This window comes from Glycine soja, chromosome 15 (genome assembly GCF_004193775.1).
Source record: "Glycine soja cultivar W05 chromosome 15, ASM419377v2, whole genome shotgun sequence".
NCBI classification, from domain to species: Eukaryota; Viridiplantae; Streptophyta; class Magnoliopsida; order Fabales; family Fabaceae; genus Glycine; species Glycine soja.
The window spans coordinates 11,976,194-12,003,815 of record NC_041016.1 but is presented as its reverse complement, the minus strand read 5'-3'; the positions used below and the strand labels follow the sequence as shown (position 1 = coordinate 12,003,815).

Below are 27,622 nucleotides of genomic sequence, written 5' to 3'. Positions count from 1 at the left end.
AAAAAAACTACTACCTAACTATAATAACCATGTATAATAGTTAAATTAACCTCCACCTAAGTTTCTTGTTCTTATTGGTGTTTAAAGTTTCAAAAATGGCTGCTTTCTGTTAAAGTAAAAACGTGTCGGTGTGTTCTGATATTATTCCCTTTTCACTTTCTTTTCTCCTTTATTTTTAAATAAAAAAAAAATTGCAACATTAAATAAAAGGCTAACACAACTTGAGGAGAAGAATACTACTACTATTACCCCACACACCAAAACTAGCAACACCCTTCTCTTCTCTTCACTTTTCTTTCTCTTTCTCTACATAGTTTCTTTTTCACTCTCTTATTCTTCTTTTCTAAGCAACAACAGCAACCTCATTCCTCGGATCCTAAGAAAATGGGAACCAGAGTGTGGTGTTGTTTCGTGATGTTCCTCTCTCTCAATGCTCTTGCAATAGCATTGGAAGATCACAACCTTAAAACGACGTCGAAGGATGACATCAAGTGCACTCCTTGCGGTCAAATTCCCTCGCCGCCTCCACCTTCTCCGCCGCCGCCAGCTCCGACCACTACCTACTGCCCTCCGCCGCCATCGCCTCCAAGCTCCGGCGGTGGTGGTGCTTACTATTACTCCCCGCCGCCACCCTCTCAGTACACCTACTCCTCGCCGCCGCCGCCGGCGTCCACCAGCGGAGGCGGTGGCGGTGGCGCGTACTACTACCCACCGCCGAGAGGGTACTACCCAACGCCGCCTCCTCCCAACCCAATTGTGCCCTATTTCCCGTTTTACTACCATACCCCTCCGCTGTCGTCCACGGCGGCGCCTCCGCCGGTGAAAGGCTCGTTGGTCTGTGCCAGTGCAATTTCATTGTTAACTCTTTTTATTGCATTTCTCTAAGAAAAAAGAAAGAGAGAAAAAGGAAAATGGTGGGAATAAGTGCACAAATTAGCAGATCTCGGGAAAGTGAAAGTGAGGTGAGTCCAAGCAAGGACAGTGAGCTTATTTCCCATTTTGCCCCTGAACTTGTTTCAATTTCAAGCATCATATGACAAGAAGAATCACTTTTCTTAGTGGTAATTTAATGTAGGTTGATCTGCAATTTGTTGACAATTTGTAATTGTATTTAGACTTTTGGTTTTGGTTAGTATGAAAAAATTTAAAAATTGAAGAATGTTCTAATTAATTTCCATTTATTTACTACTTTGTGATGTAAATTTTGGCCTATGAGGTGAGTTTATTTATTGGGGGCAATAATTGTAGGTTGGGCTAGGCGGTGGCTAAAGAAAATAAGTAGGGCACGTTGTGAAACAGGAAATTGAAGGTGTTGGCATGTGGTTGATAATGATACTAATGATGGATACGGTGACTGTTGGAAGAGTCACTCAGAAGAATTTGCTTACAATTCTTAGTTAGTTGAATTCAATGGTGTTCATTATAAGTCAAGTTCTTAGTTAATTTAATTCCAGAGAAGGGTCCAATTAAGTCAAGTTCTTAGTATTTTAATTCCAGAGAAGGGTCCTTGTTCATTGATCCGTTGGGGAATGTTCTTTTATTTTGTACGTTAATTAATTAATTAATTAGCCTTTAGGACACTAATTAAATTTAAAAAATATATGGAAATATTGTTAACGTATTCTTTTCTTTTTATCAAATAATGTATTCTTTTCTTTTTAATTTTTTTTATTATAATGGTTAATGAAAAATATTTATTTATTAATTCTTTAATTAATATTTTTATAAAATGTTGTACTTGTTAGCCAGACTCACTTAATAATTAATAAACGTTATCTTGACAGAAATAATTAATAAACCTTGTTTGCTTCCTTCCAATTTTATTTTTCCTTGTCTCGGCCCAGTGAATGTGGGAGCTTCTCAGAGGAGTCTCTTCGAGATAACAAAACTTTATCTCTAAATCTATAACAATAGATATTTGTATCAATTGTTTTTTTTTTGTCTCTACTTTTTAAGATTATTTTATTCTTTTGATAATATTAAATATTGCATACATATTAATTAATTCTCTTTTGTTTTTATTCTACTTATAGTAAAATCGTCCACAATTTTGATCACTTTTTTTTAGATTTCTTCTGTTTTCCAAATCAAAAGTTTATCTTTTGATAGTGAAACTTGATAACTTCTTAGATTCCACTACGTGACTGCTACCCCACTCACGTTACCATGCTTCATAACTGCCTTATTTTTAGTTTCTTTTTCATTCACAACATCCAAACTTAATTCGGTCACAAATGACTCTCATTACCACTATATTTCCAATTAGCTGTCATCTTTTAATGTAAAATCTTTATCTCTGTATATCTCTATTTCTTTACATCTCACAACAACTTCAATCATTTAACTCATGGAAGAAAAGTATTTTCAATTTATTGAAGGACACTTGTGCTTTGTATATGTCATTCCAAATCATTGAAAATATCAATTTAATAATTCATTCATCTATTGCTTTGAGATCTCCTGCATGTAACAATCTATTTTTCTCTCTCGCGTACTAAATTAGTTCTTCAATTTGTGAAGGAAAACATTTTCATTTCAAGACATTTGTGTGAGACTCCAAATCAATTAAGATATCAATTTCAAACCAATTATTTGTTTTACTCTTTGCTTGCATTAGAAAAAAATAATAACTCCCTACACTGATTCATTATAATTCTTTTTGCCCCATCTTTGTTAGTCAATTTTCTTTGTTAGCATCTTATTTATTTTACATAATTTTGGTACCTGTGTGTAGATCATAGTTGTGAAATTCAGTTCGGCCCGGATGGTCGGACCAGTCCAATCAGGACCCAATAGCCTAACCGAGCCAGTTTCACTATTAGATTGGTCACGCAATTGATCCAGGATGACCCGGGCAAACCTAACCGGTTAGGTCACCAGATCCCCGTTGAACCGGTCCGACCCAAATGATTTTAGAAAAAACAATAAAAATGTACTACCTCTATGATGTCGTTTTGATGTCTCATTATTATCAATTGTTTATTTTGAATTTTGGAGTATGGATGAACTTTTCTTACTCAAATAATGTTAGTTATATACTACTATATAATAAATACATATATAATTTTAAATTTTTAATATATATCAATCAAACGGAATCAATTGTTGACTCACCGGTTGGACCACTAACCCAATAACCCATTACCTCAATTGGATCAATGATCGGACCGAATTTCACAACTATAGTGTAGATATGTATTTGATTTAGGAAACATAATTCTTTAATGGGTGAACAATTTCGAGTAACCACCATTGTCTTAGATATATATTTTTATTGTTTTGTTTTACGGGTGTTACAATTATGCTTGACGTTAACAAATATATATCAGACAAGCCGTGGGTAGATTAATTGATAGTTTAGGAGCTTTAGTAAACAAAGAGATTGAAAAAAATGTGAAGAGAGAACAAAGAAGTTGTTGAACAAGCATGGAGAAAAAATTAAGATAACTTTTTATTTGACTAATTATTAAACTTAGATATTTTTTAATATTACTAAAATATGATATAAATTACGCACAATGCAAAAAAATAATATAAAAAGTAAGAAAATTCATATAAATCAACATGTATTCAGAAAATATAGTAAACTATAATTAATATACACATCAATTAATAAAATGATAAATATAAAAATAATATAGCATAATAAAAATATGTACACACGTACACAACGCTTGTGTTTCCGCTTATATAAAATAAGATAAAAACATTTACAAATGCACAATAGTTGTTCTGGATTACTATTCGAATTAAATATTTAATGAGAGGAAGGCATGCATGCATTTACTTAATGCAGATTTAATTTGGCATAAATGTAAAGACATTTAACAGTAAGAATACGAACAATAATAATAGTTTAATTTTATAGTTTATTGGTAATTAAAAATAACTGATAGATATAATTTTTAAAATGATAATTAAAAAGTCAAAAATCTTAATATTGGGCGATTATATAAAACTTTTACACTGTTGATTATCTTAATAATAATAAACGTGTAGGTAATATGAAGGTAATCGATGAAGAAATATATTATTCATAAAGTTATTTAAAATATTTTTATAACACTTGTATTTTTTTGGTTTTGCTCATCTTATCATATTTTTCTTTTTCTTTTCTCTTTTTTTTATACGAAAATATTACTACATAACACGTTTTTTCTTTGGTTAATGTTATGGCAGGCGATCTAAAATTGTGGCTAACTTAGTTACCTAATCGATAAGGGATCATGTGCAAGACAAGTTGCAGTGTCTCACCATATCCTTAACAAGGACAATTATTGTGTCCATCAAATGAGAGTGGCAACTCAATTTTCTGACACCAATGATTCTTAGTGGATTCATGGCCAATCAAGTTTCTGAGAATCGTTGACCATTACTAAATTTACAGTTAATATTTAGGTTAAATAAAATCCTCCTTCCTTTAGGACTTTGTGCTTCATTTAGCATTTTTGATGAGTGTAACCAACAGTGGCAGCTCAATTTTCTGACACCAATGATTCTTAGTGGATTCATGGCCAATCAAGTTTCTGAGAATCGTTGATCATTACTAAATTTACAGTTAATATTTAGGTTAAATAAAATCCTCCTTCCTTTAGGACTTTGTGCTTCATTTAGCATTTTTTATGAGTGTAACCAACAGTGTACTAATTCATTTTTTTGAAGAAAAAACGTCATTAAACTAATGAAGAGATGCATCATCATCAACCTTGTGCTACATTATTAGCAAGTAGTACTGCTGCTTTCCATGGTTGCTCACTCTTTTACCTCTGTGAAGTCACCGCTGTTATTCTATTTCTTAACAAGTTTTATCTTTGAACTTCCACTAAAAAGAAAGTTTAAATCTAAATTATAATAATTTTAATATTTTTAATTCCTTTTTTAACATTCTATTTATAATAGTAACTTTTTTTTATTGCTATCTTTCTTTTAAGCTATAACACATCTGATTTAAAAAAGAAACGAAGATAAATGGAGTGGTTTTGAAGAGATATATTAATTCTTCTAAAATAACTTTACATATAAGAAGAAATTACTTTTGAAGACAAAATTCCCATTGAAAAACTATTTATTTGTTTTTTTCCTTAGTGGTACTTGAAATGGGCATTTGCTTAACAATAACAAGAGAGACATGATTTTACACGTACAAACAGAGAAAGAAACACACACTATAATTTCAGTAAAAGAAAAGAAGTAGAGACGTGTGTGATGGGAGCAATTAGCTGGAAGGCACTATTTAAGTATGGTGGTGAACTGGGCCTCCTGTTTTTCACACTTGCCACTCACATCCAAATCCAAACCATCTGTCTCGGTCCATCCAAATCCATCCACTATTAGTATTTTAAGTATTGTAATTCTACTGTTATATTATTCGAACTGAAATATAAGAAACAATAAATTTATGGATAATGGACTAAAATATAAGTAAATTTTAACTAATGATATCATTTTTTAAATATTTTTTATTTAATTAAAATTTTACTTTTAATATTCTTCTCTTTTTTTGTCCTATGCAATTAAATGCAAAAAATACTTTAAGAAATTAATTATTTTATTTATTGAGATTATCATAATTAAAAGAACTAGGATGCTTATAGCTTGGATCATCTATGTTTGCTTAGTTGAGAAAGAGAATGCTAGTGCTTAATTGAGTTACTATTTCCAGTATCGAGAATGATTGTTAGAAAATTATAACTTAAGAATTAGAGGCCGTGAGAGTTAAATCTGAAGGGAAGGGAAACATCCATTTTAGGGGATGTTATAGGTGGTGACATAGTTAGCTTGCTGCTTCTTCGTTAAACTTACTAGGGTGTATGATCCCTAAGGGCTAGGTTAATAGTTCAAAGGAAGTGTTCATTTGAGGGGTTGTTCCAAGTGATGACATAATTAGCTTGCTCATTGTAATTTGTCAACTTAGTCAAAAATTTCAAGTGGGTCAAAGCATGGACGTAGGTCAGGCTGACCAAACTGGTATAAAATGTTGTTGCACTCTCTTCTAACCTTTACTATTTTAATTTACTTAATTGTGCTTATTTGCATATTTTGTAGGGTTAGGGTTTGAGTAAAAATTACTCTCTTTCTCTAATTCCAAAGGAATCAATTATGTTCAATTGTAACGGTTGAGCAAAATAATTTTAAAGCAGCTCAATTCATCTCTCCTCTTAAATTATTGAGGAAACTTGATTAATATATAGGTACAAAGCAACGAATTAGGATACATTAGTTTAGTGGATGAAGATGAATAATCAAGTATTATAAACTTCTAAAAGAATATGAAATGACAAGTGGAATATGAACATACACTAATAAATATATTCACAACAAATCATTGTTTTTTTCTTCATAAAAGGTTTTTCATAATTATTTTATTATTACTCATTGTTAGGTATTAGAACAAATTAGTACTCTAAATTTATTTTGATGCATAACAAACAATATAAGTCTTGTATGAAAGCAATTGCCTATTTTGTTATCAACAAAATCGATAGATTTATATTTGTTTTTACTACAACATACTTAACTCATTTCATTGATGATCTCCTAACCTTCAATACAAGATATCACATGAAACAAAATGTAGAGACTAGGTAAGAATGGTGCAACTCTAACAAGCTCATGAGCTACACCATTGCATGTCTCTTGGAAAACACAACTGAAAATGGTATACTAAGGTTTAACAAACTTCTACACCTATGGATAACCTTACCTAACTCCAAATTATCCATAGCTGCAATCTTTGTTACAACTCACGAAGATAATAAGTCAACAGAATCAAGGATTAAAAGTGCACCGACATGGGCAACTGATTATATTATTTAAACAGATGATAGAATTTCTTTTAGTTAGTTATGTTATCTTATCTTTAGCATAGTTTGTTTTCGATTTAGTTTATCTTAAAGACACAAGATTAGGATTCTGTTAGTTTGTGTCTCTATAAATAAGTCTATTATACAACTTGCAAGGGTATGAATAATTGAATTTGATTCAAGAGACATTGAATTATTCCATGGCTGACGGAACCCGACTTAGCAAAATCGAGAATGAGTTATCTCGTATCGAGGCACAAAACTCGAGTTTCCAAGAGCGCATGGAAGCACAAATGACCCAACTCATGTCTTTGTTACAAAAGAAGAAATCAGATGACGAAAACCTTGACGCCGAGTCCACGCACTCGATTTCGCAAAGCCCGCCGCGTTATTCCACCACACTCATATCCACCAAAGATTGCAAGATTGATCTTCCTAAGTTCGACGAAACCGATGTTGATGATTGGATTTTTCGTTTAGAGGAGTATTTTGATGTTGCACAAACTCCTTTGGAGCAATGTATCAAAGTTGCGAGTTTTCACATGATAGGACCTTCCTACGCTTGGTACAAGTGGATGATTCATAACAATTACACTCAAGATTGGACGATTTTTGTTGATGCGTTATACAAACGCTTTGGCTCAAACCTTTACACCAACCCGCAAAAAACACTCAAGGAATTGAAACAAGGCACAGTGAAAGAATATCAAACACAATTTGAGGCTTTTTCCACCAGAGTAAATGGGTTGAGAGAACAATGGCTTGTTAGTTTCTTTGTGGCTCGTCTCAATGATTACTTAAAGTGTCAATTATGATTGACCAAACCACCATCTTACCATGAGGCAATTGCTCTAGCCTTTCTCCATGAATAAAACTACGCCGCTCTACAACAATCATTGACACAATCGTCAATTTTTTCTCCTATTTCTACACGACCCAGTACACTTCGAACCCTTGCCGCACAACCAGCTACAAATCCTATCAACCATCTACCTACTTCGAACGCTACCGCTTTCAATAAGACTCGCGACTCTTCCTCCATGTTGACCCCACAAACTCTTGTTGTTAGCCAAACAACAACCAAACCTCCATATAAATGTTTTATTGCCGCAAAGTTGCGTGAACGGCGACATTTGGGACTTTGCTATTATTGTGATGAGAAATACAATCCATCGCACAATTGCTAGGCCAAGTGCCATATCCTATTAGCACCTGATGATCTGGTAGATGTATGCCACGGCCTATTGGATGCTGATGCAAGTAACAATGCAGCCATCGAGGGAACGGGGGTTCCAGACATTAGTTTTAACGCCCTATCAGGAGAATATAGTCCTCGCACGTTACGACTGAAAGGGACATACCAGGGACATACCTTTAACATATTGGTGGATAATGGCAGTTCATTCAATTTTATAAAACCTGCAGTTGCTCGTCGTTTAAGGGTTCACGTCACTAATATTGAACCATTCAAAGTTTTTGTCGGTAGCGACGATTTTATATGGTGCAACACCTGCAGCTATGATGTTCCAATTTTAGTGCAAGGCATTTCTTTTCCGGTTGACCTCCACCACTTAGAAATTTCTGGTGCTGATATGGTTTTTAGTTTGTCATGGTTACAAAGCTTGGGTCAAGTGTTGACCGACTACAACCGGTTAACAATGGAATTTGATTATCATGGGACTCCAATCATTTTGCATGTTGAGCACTTGTTAAGTCCTAACCCAATCAAGAACCGTCGCATTAACCATATGCTCCTTCACGATGATATTTCCTCATTGTGCACTATGCGAGTATGCCAGCCAGATAAACCGACTGCTACTTTTCCGCTAGTAGTTCAAGAATTGTTGAAAGAATATGCTGCTGTTTTTCAAGAGCCTAAAGGTTTACCACCTACAAGGGATATTTCACATCGCATTCCTTTGCATTCAAATTCAAAATCAGTACAGATCAAACCTTATAAATATCTTCACTTCCAAAAAATAGAAATTGAACGTTTGGTGACTAAAATGCATCATTCGTGACAGCACAAGCCCTTTCTCTTCCCCAGTACTCCTAGTAAAAAAGAAGGATGGATCTTGGCGTTTCTATGTAGACTATTGTGGCCCCAACACCATTACTGTCCGTGACTTGTTTTCGATGCCTACAATCGAGGAGATTATGGATGAATTGTAGGGTGTCATCATTTTCACCAAACTGGATTTACGCTCAGGTTATCACCAAATTCGTATGGAGGAAAGAGACATACATAAGACAGCTTTTCATACTCATAATGGTCACTGAATTTTTAGTCATGCCATTTGGACTTACCAATGCTCCAACTACTTTTCAGGCTACCATGAATCGAATTTTTCCACCTTTTTTACGTAACTTTGTGTCTGTATTCCTTGACGATATTTTGATCTATAGCAAAACTTGGGAGGACCATCTTCATCATCTTCGATTGGTTCTGGAGACACTACGAACTCGTTCTTTTTTTGCCAAGCTTACTAAATGTGATTTTTGCAAAGACTCAGTGCATTATTTGGGACATGTCATATCCGCTAAAGGTGTGGAGGTTGATAACTCTAAAATTGACATTATTCTATCTTGGCCATTACCATACACTATTAAGCAGTTACGAGGGTTTCTAGGTCTCACTGGTTACTATCGTCGTTTTGTAAAAGGCTATGCCACCATTGCTTTTCCCTTGACGAAGATGTTGAAACACGATAGTTTTTATTGGACTCCCGAATCTGAAACAACATTCAAGTTACTCAACCAAGCTCTAACTTCAACACCAATACTCGCTCTTCCAAATTTTTTGCTTTCGTTTGAAGTCGAGACTGATGCTAGCACTACAGGAATTGGTGCAGTGTTGACTCAGCAAGGTCGTCCATTGGCTTTCTTTATTAAGAAGCTTTCACATTGCATGAGCAACGCATCCACTTACGTGCATGAACTCTATGCTATTACGCAGGCTGTTGCGAGATGGTGACATTACTTATTACGAAGAAAATTCACCACTAAAACAGATCATAAGAGCTAGAAAGAGTTGATGTCACAAGTGATACAAACTCCCAACCAGCAATACTATCTTACGAAACTCTTGCGTACGAATTTGACATTGTCTATCGTCCCGGGAACACAAATTATGTTGTTGATTCCTTATCTCGACTACTAGTTGAACATTATCATATTTACACTCAAGTGGAAAGCACAATTATATCATAGTTACGAAATGCCAATACATTGAAGCCCAAACTCCTTAAGTTCCATGCACTTCATGGCCAGAACAAGCTTCCTCCTAATTTTGAGGTTCACAACGATCTTCTTTTGTATCATTCTCGCCTATACATCCCACGAGACTCGCCTTTAGTAACCAAGGTGTTGTATGAATTTCACTCTATCCCACAAGGAGGGCATGCAGGATCCTTAAAAACATATAAACGAGTGGCGGAACAATTTTACTAGAAAGGGATGCAGCAATCAGTTAAAAAATATGTGGCGACATGTATTCAATGCCAACAAACCAAGAACATCACTACCAAGTCGCAAAGCCTTCTTCAACCTCTATCGATTCCTACTACTCCATGGACAGAAATTTCAATGGACTTTATCGTCGGCCTTCCTTCTTCTAATGGGTTCCCAGCAATCTTTGTTGTGGTAGATCGTTTAACTAAGACAACACATTTCATGCCTCTCAAAACGAGATTCACAGCGAAGATTGTGGCTAATGTATTCTTAGACTATATAGTTAAATTACATGGGTTTCCTCAGGGCATCGTTTCAAATAGAGACCCAATATTTTTAAGTTCTTTTTTGTGTCAACTCATGCGTTCAGGAGGAATTGATCTTCACTACTCAATGACATATCATCCACAATGCGATGGCCAGACTGAGGTAGTCAATTGTTGCCTTGAGCAATATCTTCGAGTTTTTGCTTCTGATCATCCACATCAGTGGCATACTTACTTACCTTGGGTGGAGTTAAATTATAATACTACGTATCATACTGCCATAGGGATGACCCCTCATCAGGCATTATACGGTTCTAACCCAAGGTTATTGCCATCTTATACACCAAGAAAGACTTCAGTAGACAATGTGGATTCCATGTTGATCAATCGACAAGAAATTCAGAACGAACTAGAAGCTAATCTGACTAGAGCACAAACTCGAATGAAAAAATATGCCGACTGTAATCAACTTGACAAGAATTTTGAAGTGGACCAATGGGTGTGGGTAAAATTTCACGCTTACCGCCAACAATTTTCTGCTCGCAGACTCAACTTTAAGCTCTCTAAGCGGTATTTTGGAGCTTTTCGAATCTTGGAATGCATTGGCAAGGTGGCATACCGACTAAATTTGCCATCCAATAGTTGAATTCATCCAGTTTTCCATGTTTCCTTACTAAAGGCTTACTCAGGTCCAACTCCTCCTATGTCCATCACATGTGATGATCATCCAAAACACCAGTTACCTACACCGCAGGCTATCATTTCTGAACACAGTGTCCCAACTCCAGAGGGAAATCAATACCAAGTTTTGGTCGAATGTGCTAACGAGTCACGCGAAGAAGCTACTTAGGAGTCATGGGATATTCTAGTCAACCTCTATACCGAGGCGGCCCATGAGGACAAGGTCCTTTTCCATGGGAGGGGTAATGTTACAACTCACAAAGATAAGCCAATAGAATCAAGGATTAAAAGTGCACCAGCATGGGCAACTGATTATATTATTTAAACAGATGATAGAATTTCTTTTAGTTAGTTATGTTATCTTATCTTTAGCATAATTTGTTTTCGATTTAATTTATCTTAAAGACACAAGATTAGGATTCTGTTAGTTTGTGTCTCTATAAATAAGTCTATTATACAACTTGCAAGGGTATGAATAATTGAATTTGATTCAAGAGACTGTCTCTTGTGGAGTTTGAAGCTTGACTCGTATAAAGCTTAACACTCTTATCTTGTGGACAACACATTTGCAATCTGTTTCAAAAGTGACAGCGTTATATCCCGATGAAATTACGAACTCCATAGCTGCAACAAGAGCCAAGGCTTCTCCTTCTTGGACTGCCATGCATAGCCTCCGCTGATCTGTTCTCAACGCCACTACTCTTCCATATTCATCCATGATGCACACTCTCATGTCAGTCACACTTGCATTTAAACGTTCCATGACAAGGTGGGTTCCACCTATCTGCAACAGAATTACAATCCATGCATGCAGGAAGCGAAATCAACTTCTTCGATCTAGCCCAATCTTGATAGAACTCATCACCCCTGTGCACAACTGTGTAATCAGATTAATACTTGTCATTCCAGACCTGTTCATTCCTCCATAACATCATAGCCACCCTCTTCCTTTGCTGTTCATTCAGAACTCGGAGAAGTTTAAAAATAAGACTTGTGTCCTCAACCTGAAGCACCAAATCTTGGACAAAACGCCTAAGATTAATTTTCTCCCATCAACTCTCACTCTTTTGACAAGTGACAAAAAGCATGAAATACATTTTCAATTTGATTCTCACATAGTGCGCACATCAAAGAACACTCCACCCCTCGAGTTCTCAGTTTGGTCTTGGTAGGAAGACAATCATAGCATAACCTCCAAAGGAATAGTTTAACCCGAGGAGGAATATCTATTTTCCTTATTAAACTCCAATCTCCTTCCTTGCACAAGCTAGCTTGATCAACAAATTTTTCCATGATAAGATTGTAGGCACTCTTTACATTGTAACCCCCATTGTTAACATACCTCCAAACCATAGAATCATGGCCTGAAATGTCCAGAGTCGGCCTATAATCTTATCAATAAAAACAGTAAGAATACGAACAATAATAACAGTTTCAGCTTGTTATTTATTTTATATTGATCAAATCTTTGTTCTTTTAGTCTAAAAGCTTATTAGGATCTTGGGCTATGCATTTATCACTCTCAAAGTATGCCTTAGGAGCTTCAAACAAGAGGTCCACAAAATTACAAAAAAGGTGTTCACCTAATCTCTAAAATGGCATACCAAATCCAGTGGAAAGAGAAGGTTAGTGTATGTATGTGTCTACACAGAAAGCATGTGTGGCCACTGCAACAAGAGGACTAGTTTCTCAAGACTACCTATATATATATATATGCTAGAAGTTTTCAAGAGCGTTATAGACTTTGCAAACTATTCCATTGTATTAGTGCTTTCAAACGCTCTCTTGTAATCTCAATATTAGAAAAATCTAGAGCTTATATTTGTATATCCTTCTTATAAGATGATTAGGATTGTATCTTACGCTTAACCAAATCTTTGTGATTGGTTGAAGCCTAAAGATGCTTAAAATCAAGAATATACTTGGGATATTTATCTGAACAAGCAAGCGTAAAACTACTTGACTTGAGTTAATTAGAAGTGACTTGAAAAATAATATTTATATCTTGTGAAGATATAATGACAAGTGATGGCGAGTAAAAAATTGGTAAAATTGCAAATTTGATCCTTCAGTTTATCTTCAGTTTCGGATTTGGTCCTCCAATAATTTAATTCATAAATTTGACCTCTATTTTATAAAATCGTGCAATGTTGGTCTCTCAGGTCAAAATTGAATGTTGACCGTTAACAAGTGATGTTGAGCATGTCATGTTCTTATTGGATGATGACTGTCATGTGTCATGTTCTGATTAGATGTCAACTCCATGAAAGATGAAATGAATTATTATTTTCATTGACCAATTAGAACATGACACGTGACAATCATCATCCAATAAGAACGTAACACGTGACAATCAACATGAACGTTCAATTGTGATCTGGGAGACCAACATTGCACGATTTTATAAAATAGGGGGACCAAATTTGCGAATTAAATTACTGGAGAATCAAATCTAAGACTCAAAATAAACTAGGGGACCAAAAATATAATTTTGCCTAAAAAAATTCGATGTACTCTCAGTTGTAAAGGCAGACTAAATTATGTAATGTAACGGGGGTGCTAAGTCAAATTCCTCGCGAACGAGCAAAATTTTATGTTCTTTTTGTTCTTTCTATTTCTCTTATTATCTAACCCTGTTATAAATTCTATTATTATCTTGTCTGGATTTATAACAAAAGTCTTCTGCATGTCTATCTATCAGACAAAACGCGCATCTTTTGAAAAGGAGTTGCAAATTTGAAAACACAATTTAATCCCCTTGTGTTTCCTTGTCTCTTTTTTTTTTTTTTTAAACGAGTGTTTCCTTATGTCTTACACTCATTAATATTGATATAAAAAATGCAACTTCAGTTACAGTTTTCATTTTTCAAGGTTGGTGCCTGTATAAGTAGTATGCATTCCAAATTCAGGGTTTCAATTACATCCGAGAAATAAGACACGTATAACACTGGTCAATTGCAAGCATTAACTAATAGGAAGTCTCCATTTTTTCTTTTCGAAAGATTGATTTTATTTACTTAATATCTTCAATGTAGAGAGAGATGCTATTCGGCTTACAGTTTCACCCGTATCTGTATGAGTTTTTTTATACAGGAAGATTTTAGGCGTGAGAACCTTTTGGCGCAAAATTTTTTGTAATCCCCATTCTATAATTCTCAATAACCAAATGAATCCTAAACATTAAAAAATGAATATTTTCATCATCCTGTAGAACTCAAATTAGAGCCGAAGATACTAGAAACTTCGTAGACTTTAAACAAAATGGACATACTGTGACTTTAAACAAAATGGACATACAGCGACAAGTTGATTACACTGGATATACACTTCCTTTGGATACACATTGCGACTCTCCTCGTCAGAGCTCTTTCACAGGCTTATTGACAACTACGAATTCTACGCACTAATGTGAATTGCAGGGAGAAAGCTTAAGAATAGTCAAAAGGATATATGCACGCACAAAAAATAGCTAATTCTTTCATTTGAATACACCATGAAATTGGTTTCTGAATACTGTATTCAACTCAAATCAAATACTGACTCGGTATAAATTACCAATACAACTATGACTCAATAAAAAATAGGACTCAAAAGCCGCATTCAAGAAATCCCATCCACTGCCACATAATATGGTCCCTGCTACTGCAATATAGAACCTCCCCATAGTTATGCCCAGCATATATATATATATATATATATAACACAACATAAACTTCTAACAAGGTCGTTATGCTGCTGTTGAACCCACCACCACCCTTCTTATTTGGACATGGTAGTTAAACTGACCCATCCCTGCACCCCATTAACCAGACACAAGACCAGACTTAAACCAGACAGACACCATGAGGTGCAAGGACCAAACTCACCCCACCCAACCCCCAACTCCCCCACCCCACCCCACCCAGACTCGACTCTGACAGTCACCCTAGCATCAACCCTGCTCCATCCAACCAGGTTCCTACAATTATAGAAACCAATTTTGGTTTAGAGAACATTGTGAAATTTATATAAAAAATTGGGTGTAAATTTTGATTAATGACCCTGAAGGTAAAAAAAATAATGAAACCACATTTACCCACACAACAGTCTTCAACTAAAGTTGAATCCACCAGATGGAACCGGAAGATCATTGTTTCCAAAATTAAAACCGGGTTGAGCACCATCGCCTGCAGGTAGTGTCTCATCATCGTCTTCCAACCAGTATGTCTCAAGAATTTTAACAGCCTTTTCATATATTTCATTGTTGTCATGACTCTGCAGGTTTTCAATTTTCTCTAATCCCTCTGCTTCGTCTATCATCTGAGCATACAAGTTGACATCTCCAGTATTACCCAAGCTCTTCTCAGCTTCCCCAACCTTCAGAATATTCTCAAGACCTTCTAAACAGACAGTGACAATTCTTGGGTCGGGGCAAACAAGCAGATCACAGAGAGGCTTGATGCAACCCTGGCTCACCAAATACCTTACAACCAAATATGATAAGTCAATACATAAATTTCCAATAATTACCAATTCATCATCATAAAGCAAAGTAAAAAATAAGATGATAATAATAATAATTCATACTTGATCTGCTCATGGGTACCGCCAGATGTAGCATTTGAGATTGCCCAAGCAGCTTCTTTTTTTATGTCAAATTCAGCATTTTGAAGAAGATTGACAAGGGGGGCAATCAGACCAGCTTCAATAACAGCCTACATTATATATAAAATGTATAAAGTTCAGAGAGCTTCTTGAATGAAATAAGCCAACTAAACTCTATCCTTTACTGTAAATTTCTATGCTTTACTATAAAATACAAATAGAACATGTTCAAGATCCCAAACAGAAAATTTAACCACTAATGCCCTGCTTCTAGCAAGACAAAGAATTCCCTTCAGTGATGTACTTGCAACAAATTGTAAATTAAAATATTTATCATGTGCAAGATTGTCAAACTAGAGAGTTTGCGTAAACTAGATATTTCTAGGTTGGTTATTACCACACCACATCTCCATGTTACAGAACATGTAACTTCCTATATTACAGAACCACAGCGCAACAGTAACACTATTTAAAGGGTGACGAAACATGATTTGAAAAAGGTAAATATCTTCATTGAGAAATCAAATTTAACATGCATGGAGACATCAAACTTAAAGGGAAAAAAAAGATCAATTGGCAGTAAGAAGGCTTGATTAAACACAAGAATTTACATCAAGTAACAAACAATTGGGATTTACCGGCTTACCTGTATCTGATCTCTGTTTCCAGCCGTAATGTTTGATATGGTCCAGCATGCTTCTTTCTTGATACTTTTTTTATGATTGTGTGTCAACAGGCTCAAGAGGCATGGGAGCGCACCATGATTGATGATAGTCTAAGGAAAAGAGTAACACCAAAATCAGGAAATTCGCACTAGTCATGCATGCACAGAATATAACAAAAGCAGACACTAGATTCATGGTTAAGTGTAGTATCTCACTGGCATGTGCAAGTGCTAAAAACCACGAGACAGACATACGAATTGAATTCTTTGGTGAATGGCAGATGCAATGACTATCATTGTATAATTTTTCACTCTTACCAAACCTCTCACTCTATTCCCAAACCCTTAAAAAAGAGGTTGTGAGTGTATTCAATACCAAACTAGAAAGACCAACTGCATCACTACATCCAACTCACCCACCACTAGGCATAAGTTCACCAACAAAGTTATGAAGTTCAAAATTTTGACAAGTACACAGTTCCATTACACCCATATTATAGCAGCAGCGTTTTTGCTACTTGGTCATTTTCATTTTTTTTTTTGGATAGGCAAAAGCTACTTGGTCATATTAGACTAGCAAAATTGACCTATCAAAAATTTCAGGTGAAGTTATTTTAATATTTTAATTTAAATTTTCAAGATTACTTAATTATATTTAAAATGCAAAATTAACTTATCAACAATTTGGGGCTAAGTTATTTAAATATTTAATTTATTTTTCAAGATTACTTATATAACACTAACTTATATTATTATTACTTCACAAAACTTGAATAAGAATATAATAAGGTACCAATTAATTATTATTATTATTATTATAACCATTTACAAGTCATTACCTGAGTCTGCATATCATCTCCCGTCACAATATTTCCAACTGTGCGAAGAGCAGGAATCAGCACTGAAGGGGATGGGTGCCTTCAAAACAAGCACACAAATTTAGGGCCAAGACAATCAACAATTGAAACAATAGAATCTTGGTTGAACAGGTATAGTAGATTTAATACTCACAGAAGGAGCTGCACCAGTCTGGGACAAACACCAGCCTCAATAACGGCTTGGATTTTGTCATTTGTTCCATCGGAAAGATATGATAGCGCCCAGCATGCATCTGTCAAGACTTCTTCATCATTGGAAAAAACCAATCGTTCTAGAGCAGGAAGCGCTGCCCTCACCTGTCCATCAAAATTCCCATACTAATAAGCCAGAACAATTTCTCTTACAGGTTTGATTTCAATTAACCAAAAAGACAACTACCTGCTCAAATGGAGGCTGTGGCTTGCCCCTGCAGAAGTTTGAAAGGGTCCATGTGGCGTTTCTCAACATGGAAAGTTTTGCATGCTCATTCAACTGGGCCAACAATGGGATCAGGGCACCGTGACTAAGAACAAGATCACGACACCTTGGGGAGTCACCAGCAACATTTCCCAACGCCCATACTGCCTGGAATTTCAAAGATATAGTATTCAGGCAAGCTCGGTCAAAATTCCAAAACAAGAAATGTCAGCACTACCACATTCATGTATCAATATACCTGCTCCCGAACATCATCACTGGGCGAACTAAGTAGTTTGACAAATATCGGCACCGCCCCATGATCAATCACCACCTTGGTATTCTCAGAAGTTCCAGATGCAATGTTCGTGAGAGCCCACGCAGCCTCAAACTAACCAAACAAACAAAGAACCAATCAACACAACAAATCCCATCTACACTACACTACACTAAAACTTCCAATGCAGGGAATAGAGCAAAACCTGTAGTTGAGGAAAATCCTCCCTAACAAGAAACTCCACAAACCGAGGCACAACCCCAGCTTGAATAACTTCCTCAATCGGAGGACTGCGCTCTACGGAACATAAATCAAACAAAACGACGACATTAGCACATACAGAAAAAGAACAATCCATCAATAACATCATCAAATCAAAATCCAGTTACCAATCGAAAGCAGTTTCCGGAACTGCGTGGTCGCTTCCAATTGCTGGCTGTTATCATCCGACCACACTCCAGCTACCATCGCAGGAAGACTCTCTAACTGCACCACCACCACCACCACCAACAACAACAACAACAAATACAACCTATCGTTATAACCGTTCCAATAACTAACTAATTAACCAAATCCCAATCACACCGAAACACGATTGGAAATCGCGATTCGGAAGCATCAGAATCTAAAACTTCGAGATCACGACGGAACCCTAATTTTTCACGATTGTGGTACCTTTTTCTCGACAATGGAGGAGGCTTGGAGAGGAGTGGGGAACTGCTGCTGAGCTTGGAGGCCTTCGCGGCGCTTCTTCTGGAGGCTCTCTTCGCGCTTGCTCTTGCGGATCTCAACCATGTTGTCCTCCCTCCGCCGGCGACCCTCGTCGGCGTCCACCGCCACCTTGTAGCGGTTGCGGCGAACCTCGGTTCTAGCATTCGGCCTCAGCGACATCCTCGTTCACAACAACCCTAACCCTAACAATAAGCGAAGATCTATCAAAGTGATCGGAATTGGGAACGGAGGAAAAACCCTAGAATTAGAGCGACGTTGCTTTTGTAATATTCGGAGGAAATTTAAATAGCGGTGGGGTGTGGGGTTGCGTTGCGTTTGTGTGTAGTGGTAGTTGTGGTTTTGGATATCGGATCTCATATTCGAGTCGGGTCAAGACCCGTTGGTTCTCAATAATGAAAGTGTTTCCAATTTTGATTTTTTTTTTCTGTTTTTTTAAAATGGATCGTACCGATACTATGCGAACGGGTTACGCTTCCGTGGGGAGATGGACCCTCACTATCATAATTCATAAACGATCTTTCGCTTGAATTAGGAAGGGTATTCCAAGAATATCCAATTTCAACCATGTCTTTTTTTAAAGTATTTAAAAAATAGGTAAAATTAAATATCCCAATTTCAACTATATCCTTCATTACATAATCTTGTAATAAAATTAAACAAAGACATGAAGTTTTTAACTTTTTTTTATTTATCATGATATTAATTCAAATCCTGTATCACTTAATTAAAATGTATAAATTCATATCACTTATATTGACATTAAAGTTTAAACTTTCATGTTCAGTAATCATATTCTATTCCATCAAAATATAAGAAGTGGTTGACTCGATCTATTTTAAAAATCAATTATCTCGATTCTAGGGTGAATAGAGGACTTGAGTTAACTTGTCAATATTTTTTTAAATTAAACAGAAATTTTAAAAAGATAGAAGAATTTTTTTATAGAAAATTACTTTATTTACATTTACCGTATACCAAATGTCCTCTTAATGGAAGGGCTATAAAATTAATATTTATACGAAAACAAAGACGTGAAAAATAATTCACATTTTCAAAATAGTTATTAAACATTAAAAATACTAAAATTCTAAGGATGTCTTTGATATGTATTATGTTACAGGAGAAAGAAAACAATAAAAAAACATATTGGAGTTATCGGACAATATAAATAAAATAATATATAATTTAAATATTAGTTATTTTAATAAAATTTGCATTATTATTATAATTATATGAATTCAAAATATAAAATATATATAAATAAACTATTTAATAGGTAATGTAATTGAAAATACATGATATAATAAAATTATTATAACTAATAGATTATGTGAATTCAAAATACATAATAAAATTATTATAATTAGTACATAATGAAAATTCAAATGCAGTTAAAATACATGTCTTTTAAATAGTTTGTAGTTGATATAAGAAGTTGTACCATGATTTCATGAAACACAATCACTGCTTAGGCACAATAATCAGTATTGACAAAAAGGCCAATATTATATCAATTTCGAAACTGCTCCTGCTCGAATGATGTCAAATGTTCAATGTGCCTTTGCAATTATCATAAAGAAATATATGGGTAAGGATGGAAAACTGGACTGCTAAAGTATCTAAAAACAAAAAGAAAACTGGACTAATCCTATCAAACATCCATTTTTAATATATTATCTCGTCCTTCATACAACTCATCATAGCAACTCATTGAAACAGCTTTTTGACAACATTTTGAAGTGGTTAAGCATATAATTGCTTCATCAATGAAGTGAACTCATAATAATGAAGTCTTTCATTTTATTCTTCTTTATGATTGTTGATTCGGGATCTTTGAGAAACTTCAACATGTAAACCGCCACAAGGACAACTTCAAATCTTCCAATAAGAATAACAATTGACTTGGTAAAATCTTTTAGATTTCATCTTGTCCATGCTACTCTTAGCTCTCCAATCAAAGCAAAGATGATGACATTTTCCTGTAGTTGTATGTATCAACTAGTAGATTGCGTCTCTAATGCCAAAAGCTTATTTGTTAATCTCATAATTAAAAATTCACATTCTCTCTAATGCCAAAAGCTTATTCGTGTAGTTGTATGTATCAACGGCCTAAAAGTTAATTGTATGTATCAATTGCCTAAAAGTTTGGGTCACATACTGGATCATTTTTAGGTAATTGTTTGGGCACAATAAAAGGACTAAAATATCCAAACAGGAATCAAATTTGTGTCTCTCACATTATTAATAAAACACTTAAATTAATTAAGCTAATAGACACATTATGTTATAAATAAATAGTGTCGTTATATATAACACTAAAATTTCTAATTTATATTTAATATACATGTAAATTTACATAATAAATTTTGTGATGATTATTTTTTATCTAATAATTAATTTTTTTACATATATAAATTATAAATAAAATCATAAGTTTAATAAGTATTTACATATGTAAAAAAATATCAAATTTATTTAATTATCAATTGCTATAAAAAAATATAAATACATCATTCAATTAAATATCATATTTATTTAATTTTTAATCATTATAATAAACATCTAAATACATCATTCAATTAAATATCAAATTTCTTTAATTACCAAATTTTGTAAATAAATTAAATGAATAAAAAAATTGTAAAAAAATAATTTTTAAAACATTAAAACATAATACGGATTGGCTATTTCCATTCGTGTTTTGGTATTGAAAATAAATTTAAAAATGTAATAAAAGGTGGCAATTTGTAGGCCTAACACGGACTGGTAATCTGTTAAAAAAAAAACCTCATACAGATTGTTGATCCTTATAAGTAAAAAAAAAAAAAAAAACTCATACAAGTTGATCTATATGAGTAAAAAAAAAATTATACTGATCATCAATCCGTATAAGCATACGGATCGTCAATCCGTATAAGCATACGGATCGTCAATCCGTATAAGCATACGGATCGTCAATCCGTATGAGTTATATAGATCGTCAATCCATATGAGTCATACAGATTGTCAATCCGTATGAGTCATACGGATCACCGATTTGTGAAAAAGTGAAGGACATTTTAGTTCTTTCACAGTGTTGCTGGGTGTCCCAGCAAAAATGCTGGATACCCAAAGCAACTGACTCACTTTTATTTATGGAATGTCCAAAGGTCAAAAGTTTGAGGCCCGATCAATATTAGGGACTCAACGGTTTCATTATGATCAGTCCATTATTCTTGGTTGACTTACTTGACCAAATGGTCCACCAACAATAATTTTTTATTAGGTTGCAAATTAAATCTTTTACACCCAATGATGCATAGAAATTAACTAAATCTTAAGAATATAAAGTATACAAATAATTAAACTCCACATTCTCTCTAATGCCAACTTGTCATATGTAATAAAGTTGGTTTTTAGAATAATCACGCAAAAGTTATACTAACTGTTCCCGTCTGGATCTTGAAAGATTTAAAGTTGGAAGTTCTAGAATCCCCAGCAAAATCCAAAATTGTATGTGAATTTGGGTCCCAAAATGGATCGCTTTTATTTAAAGAATGTTCAATTTCTAGACAAAAAATTTGAAGCCCGACTAATATTAGGGACTCAAGAGTTTCATTATGGTCAATCCATTATTTTTGTTCGACTTACTTGATCAAATGGTCCACCAACAATAATTTTTTTATTAAGTTACAAATTAAATCTTTTACCCCTCATAATGCATAGAAATTAACTCAATCTAAAGAATATAAAGTATACAAGTAATTAAATATAAAAGAAGATTAAATTGAAGTTGTTGAGAGACAATTTTTTAACAAAGTTGTGGGAATGGAGTGTGGAATTCATATCCAAAACACATAAGATCAAGAATATTGATGGCATCTAATTGAAAGAATGGAGAGAGTAAGAATTTGACTCCCCAAGTAGTAAATTTTTTTTATTATATAAGAGTGATTGTGTAGTTTACTTTTTAATTGTATAAATCAATGAACAATAAATAGAAGAATTGTATTATTCATATAATATATTTTTACAATGCTTTTTATAATATTATTCTTTTATCATTTTCCGTAAAATTATTCATTTTATCTTATATTTTTATTTTTTTATCTCTCTCATCTTTGTAGATTGTACGAATATATATATGTATTATACAAATAATAATATTTCTACCAGACTAAAAACCGCAGTCGTGCTAAACTATAGCTAGAGAACGTACCAACATGTTGGGATGCCTCGCCTACACACGTCACTCTCACTAGTCACTAAAATTAATGAGAAATGACTTGTTTGCTCTGAAATACAATGAATGGAAATGGAAAGCTCTCAACCATTGTCTCTGAAATTTTTGTAAAGAGAAAATATGTATATCTAACGTTTCTCTTTCTCTTTATATTATGTAAATCCTTTTTCCTCCTTTGACATTGTTTCCGAGAATTTGCAAGTGAATCACTTTACCCCAAGCTCGGGAGTTTTCTTACAAGAAAATCCAATGTTTGCTATTTTCTGTTAAGCAGTAGGACTGTACTATTTCTTGGTTATTTGTGCCTATTGTTGTAATTGGAGACACTTGAAAATATGAAATATTTTCAGGTTCCAATGTAGTTTTCGGTTGGTTTATGCCAGCTTGATATTACAATTTACAACCATGATAAAGTAACTTTACTCGCACCACTTAACCTTCCTCCCTAGCTAGATTGATTTTATTAACATGTAATTTTGTGTAACGTTTTAAATAAGCTGTGGTTTTCATATCAATAATATCACGTGTAAATGTGGTATTATACGTATCCATTGAAGAGAGCATAGCAATTAAGATTTTTAACCAAAGAAGGGAAAATGTTTGTTTTATAAGTAAAGAAGAGTCACTTAAAGGAGCTTGAATGTTGCCTCCTTTTCTGGTACATTCTGCATTATTGACCATTGGATTCATGTCATCTAACAGGCAATGATTGATCCACAAATCAGTAACTATGAGCAAAACTTTAAGACTAAACGAGACGTGTAAATGTTAATGTCAGCTATGGAGCAAATTGACAGCATTTTTCATTACCAGACAGTAGATTTTTTGTTTGCTGTTGATTCATATCTTTTCCGATGTATCAAAAAAACTTATTCAAGATATTATTGGACACTAAATAATACTTCTTCTGAGGATTTGAACTTGAATTTCCTATGTTATAGGAGACTAATCTCTTAACTTTAATTTGTACACACAATTTTTTATATGCACGCGCGCACGCTAAGTGTGAATTTATATAGTTTTCTAACATGAGACTTTTTTTTAAGAAAATATATATATATATATATATATATATTCTCTCTTTAAAATGAATTTAAATTACATATTCTTGTTTTTATTTTGTCTTCTTCCTATTTCTCTCAATTAAAAAGTCACAAATTGATTAAAAAAAAAGAAGTAATACTCTCGTCATTAGTTTTTTTTATTACCAACTGTCACCTTTTAATTTGAAAAAAAAGGAGAAAGAATACATGAAATTTAGTATAAAATGAATCCTAGATAAACTGAAAGTAAGTTTTGTTCTTAAGTTACTCTGCCATTAATAATGTCAACTTAGCCCGAAGTTATAGTTACCTAGCGAATCATATTCTCAAGTTATTTACACAATCAAATGAATTTCAACCCTTTAGCCGTGTAAAACTAAAACTCCTCACTCCACTTTCCCTGTACCTTTTAGATTCCACCAAACCAAAGGCTCAAAATACACTTTTCTACATTTATACAAACTCAACTTTTGATGAATGGAGTTGGAAACATAGATAACAGAAGCTCATTCTGAGTCTCTCTTGTTGTGGGGTTTTCCCTGGCAACAGTTGACATATATTGTGGTTGAGGTGATCTTGGTGGAGAAGCATACAAGGCAGAGGCTTCTAGAAGCTCCCTTCGAACATTTACTAGCTCCTCTGACATTCTTTGTGCACGTAGTGCTGTTAGGTATAAACCAGCAGCCAAGAAAACTGTGGCTAATGCAAACACACCAGCAGCAGAGAACAGCCCTTCTCTGATGCTGTGGCAACCTGTTCTTTGCCTGGTCCACTTCTTTAGATGGCCTGATTCTACATTAAGTGCTGCCAGCAACAAAATCTCTGCTACTCCAAAACAAATCCTACAACATACAACAAGTTAAATTCACATGTTTTTGCTAGAGGTTAAGTTAATTGCTAAAACAGTAAAGATTTTGGTTATGAATTACTCGGATATTAATTGAAAGCAATACAAGAAGAGAAGTTAAGAAATTGATTTTTTTAAAAACTTTTTGCAAATATGGGATTTTGAGTTATAATATTTTAACATTAAGACTCATTAATAATAATTTATGATTAGTTTACCGTATAAATTTTTGTTTACATTCCGAGTCCATAGATATTAAACTCTTTAACATATACATGTGCCTTATTGTTAGACAATGGCATTATAATCAGAATTGTCAGGTTGTTGTTAGGAGGACTTATATTGGATTATTCCACAGGTTAACATATGCAGAAATTCATATTGAATTAGGTTTTGCTTAATTTAAATTAAGGATACTTAGCTGTAAAGATAATGTTCCTAGTTCCTTTCCTAATAATATAAGGCTGAAGTTTGTCTATTAAAAGATAACTATGTATGAAATTAAGATTTCAAATAATTGATTCATGCTGGGACCATAAAATCAGTCTGTTTTTTCTTCTCTTTGATGTCCTCACACCTCTCTTATTCCATCCTTTTCTTTTTTCTCTCTCTTCCCCTCCCCATAGTTTTTATTAGCCCTTTCTTCTTCTACTCTATCTCAATTTATTTCCATCTAATCTTAAATCAGTTTGGTCCACTGCCCCATTGAACATTGTTGTTGAGGGTGAATCCTCAAAGCACATCTATGGTCCAGTTAGCACTAGCAAATTAATCTTTCAATTCTTATTTGGATAAGGTCAATGAAATTTAAAAGCAAACATGAATGTATTTTTCTGTAATAAAATAAAGAACATAACAACAACAACAACAACAACAAAAAAATGTTTTTTTTCTTACCAAGTTGTAATGAAGAAAAACCCTGCCTGCCATGTTAGGGACTTGGCAGAGGGAGAATCAGGGTCCCAGGTAAGCAAAGAAGGTGATGATTTACTCACTGCTATCAACATGTAAGCATGTTCCATTACCATGGCAAATGCAAGTCCAACAAAAGCAGAAGCAGCACATAGCAATGGCACTTTCCCACTTCCACTATAAACACATTCTGATTTGGCTCCATTTTCTTTCCCGCCTGTGTCCATCCATGTCACCTACCATGACAAGTTCATTCATTATATTAAAAACTTCATGAGAATTTCATTCATTCCCTTGGGGGGGGGGGGGGGGTGGGTAATCGGTATACTTGTACTAATTTCACTAATTTGCAAGCATATCAAACTTGTGTACCTCGGAACGCGTGGCTTCTGCTATGAGACATAGGATGAAGCAGAAGAGGCCTATTAGGATTGTGAGAACCATAAGAAATGCACCAGTTTTGCTACTCAAATCTGTTTTACTTCTGCTTGGTTCAAGGTCTGCATGTGTAACTGCCATTCTCTGTGGCATGTTTTTTGGGACCTTTTTTTGTGCTCAAGAAAAACACAATTCTCATAAGGGGGCAACAACAGAAGGAGAGTAATTGAAGTTTCTTTAAATTTTGAAGGGAAGAATTGGGAAAAGGAAGGAAGAGTTTCCAGAATTGCTTGGAGTAAAGGTTGCTTAAAGGCCAAAGATTCCCACTTGTGTGGCATTTAATACCAAGCAGTCCCACAAAGGCAATTGTTAATTAGCACCATATGTTTATGTTTGAAGTGTATTGAACGATGAAGACAAAGAAAGTGCAAATGAGTCATGACACATCAAACACGTGTGCATTAGGGCCATTTAACTCCCAAAGTGCAGTGTACCTTTCAGTTAATTCAGTTTTTTATTTTATTTTTCAAATATTAACAAAAAAAAAAGTTATATGGATGTGGAGGATTGAACTTGAATTTGCCTTTAAACCTATGGCAAAGAAGGGACCCCTTTAGTGTTTGCTTTAGAAAAAGATAGAATACAACCTTCAATTAGTTTTATATGATTGTTATATCCATTTCTGATGATAATATTTTTCTGATTCAAAGGGAAAAGGAGAAGATAAAGTTTGCCCGTATGTTGAAGTAGAAAATGCTTGATGAACAAGTCTTTTTTAAGAGAAAGCCAAGGAAAAAGAAAAGGAATCACAAAGTGTTAATTTAATTAGAAAGGGAATGAATTCTCTGCTTCTGACTTGGGGCAAAGCATTATAGGATGAACGGTTGTTATTCTTCTCTAGAGCTTAATATTCTTGGTTGAAACCTAAGTGCTGAGCATAATAATAAAGCTCCAAAAAGAGCTATCCTGAGGTGGAAATTGTAGTTGAGAAGGAGAGGGACAAAAATAGCCACCTAGAGACACCAAAATAGGTGAATTGACAAATGGAAGCATGATGTCGGTGGTACACTGGTAACTATGGTGCTCATGGTGGCTTGGTTTTTACAAAGAGAAAAAAAAATGTATTCACAATTTTTTGTCCATATTGGTCTATCTAAAATGCGATTTCTTTTTTTATATTACATGTTTGATGATGAATTCTTTTAAAACATTCCATTCATTTTTTTAAAAGCAGAACTTATTTGACAAATCTTACAAATAATACCTGCTTACCTAATTAGCATAGCGTTTCTATTTCAATCAAGAGATTTTTTTAAAAAAAAATTTCTTCACTTTTAATTTCTCTAAATTTTAAAAACGAGACCAATAAACCAATCTATAAAAAATTAAGCAACACAATTTAAATTTATTTTAAACATGCAATTTTTTTAAAATTAAATCGTTAAATCCAACCTAATACTTATTCCCCACAAGAATTTGTAAAATGCA

At 34.2% G+C, this 27,622-nt stretch overlaps 2 protein-coding genes and 1 pseudogene across 3 annotated transcripts; 1 reads left to right on the top strand and 2 right to left on the bottom strand.

The window, feature by feature from the left end:
- Nucleotides 1-225: 225 nt before the first annotated feature.
- LOC114386385 (leucine-rich repeat extensin-like protein 6) lies at nucleotides 226-1,475 on the top strand. Its single transcript, XM_028346388.1, has one exon. The coding sequence runs from the start codon at nucleotides 385-387 to the stop codon at nucleotides 883-885; it is 501 nt and encodes a 166-aa protein (XP_028202189.1). The 5' UTR covers nucleotides 226-384; the 3' UTR covers nucleotides 886-1,475.
- A 13,174-nt stretch (nucleotides 1,476-14,649) lies between these two features.
- Nucleotides 14,650-19,030, bottom strand: LOC114387959 (importin subunit alpha-2). 2 transcript variants are annotated; one of them, XM_028348263.1, is made up of 11 exons: nucleotides 18,676-19,030; nucleotides 18,390-18,486; nucleotides 18,206-18,297; nucleotides 17,983-18,114; nucleotides 17,706-17,891; nucleotides 17,460-17,623; nucleotides 17,288-17,366; nucleotides 16,431-16,559; nucleotides 15,767-15,894; nucleotides 15,280-15,662; nucleotides 14,650-15,158 (listed from the first exon to the last, which is right to left on the bottom strand). In XM_028348263.1, the coding sequence occupies exons 1-10, from the start codon at nucleotides 18,889-18,891 to the stop codon at nucleotides 15,290-15,292; spliced, it is 1,596 nt and encodes a 531-aa protein (XP_028204064.1). In that variant the 5' UTR covers nucleotides 18,892-19,030; the 3' UTR covers nucleotides 14,650-15,158; nucleotides 15,280-15,289. The 2 variants fall into 2 exon arrangements, with proteins under 2 accessions (XP_028204064.1, XP_028204063.1); XM_028348262.1 differs by having other exon boundaries at nucleotides 15,276-15,662; nucleotides 18,676-19,029.
- A 5,205-nt stretch (nucleotides 19,031-24,235) lies between these two features.
- On the bottom strand, nucleotides 24,236-26,472 carry LOC114387374 (annotated as a pseudogene).
- Between the last annotated feature and the right edge of the window lie 1,150 nt (nucleotides 26,473-27,622).

Excerpts from the sequence above, each read along its gene's own strand:
- LOC114387959 (XM_028348263.1), bottom strand. The coding sequence starts at position 18,891 with ATGTCGCTGAGGCCGAATGCTAGAACCGAGGTTCGCCGCAACCGCTAC. Across the intron at positions 18,115-18,205 it reads AGGATTTTCCTCAACTACAG|TTTGAGGCTGCGTGGGCTCT; the intron begins GTTTTGCTCTAT and ends TTGTTTGGTTAG. Across the intron at positions 15,895-16,430 it reads GAAACAGAGATCAGATACAG|GCTGTTATTGAAGCTGGTCT; the intron begins GTAAGCCGGTAA and ends TATATAATGTAG.
- LOC114386385 (XM_028346388.1), top strand. The coding sequence starts at position 385 with ATGGGAACCAGAGTGTGGTGTTGTTTCGTGATGTTCCTCTCTCTCAAT.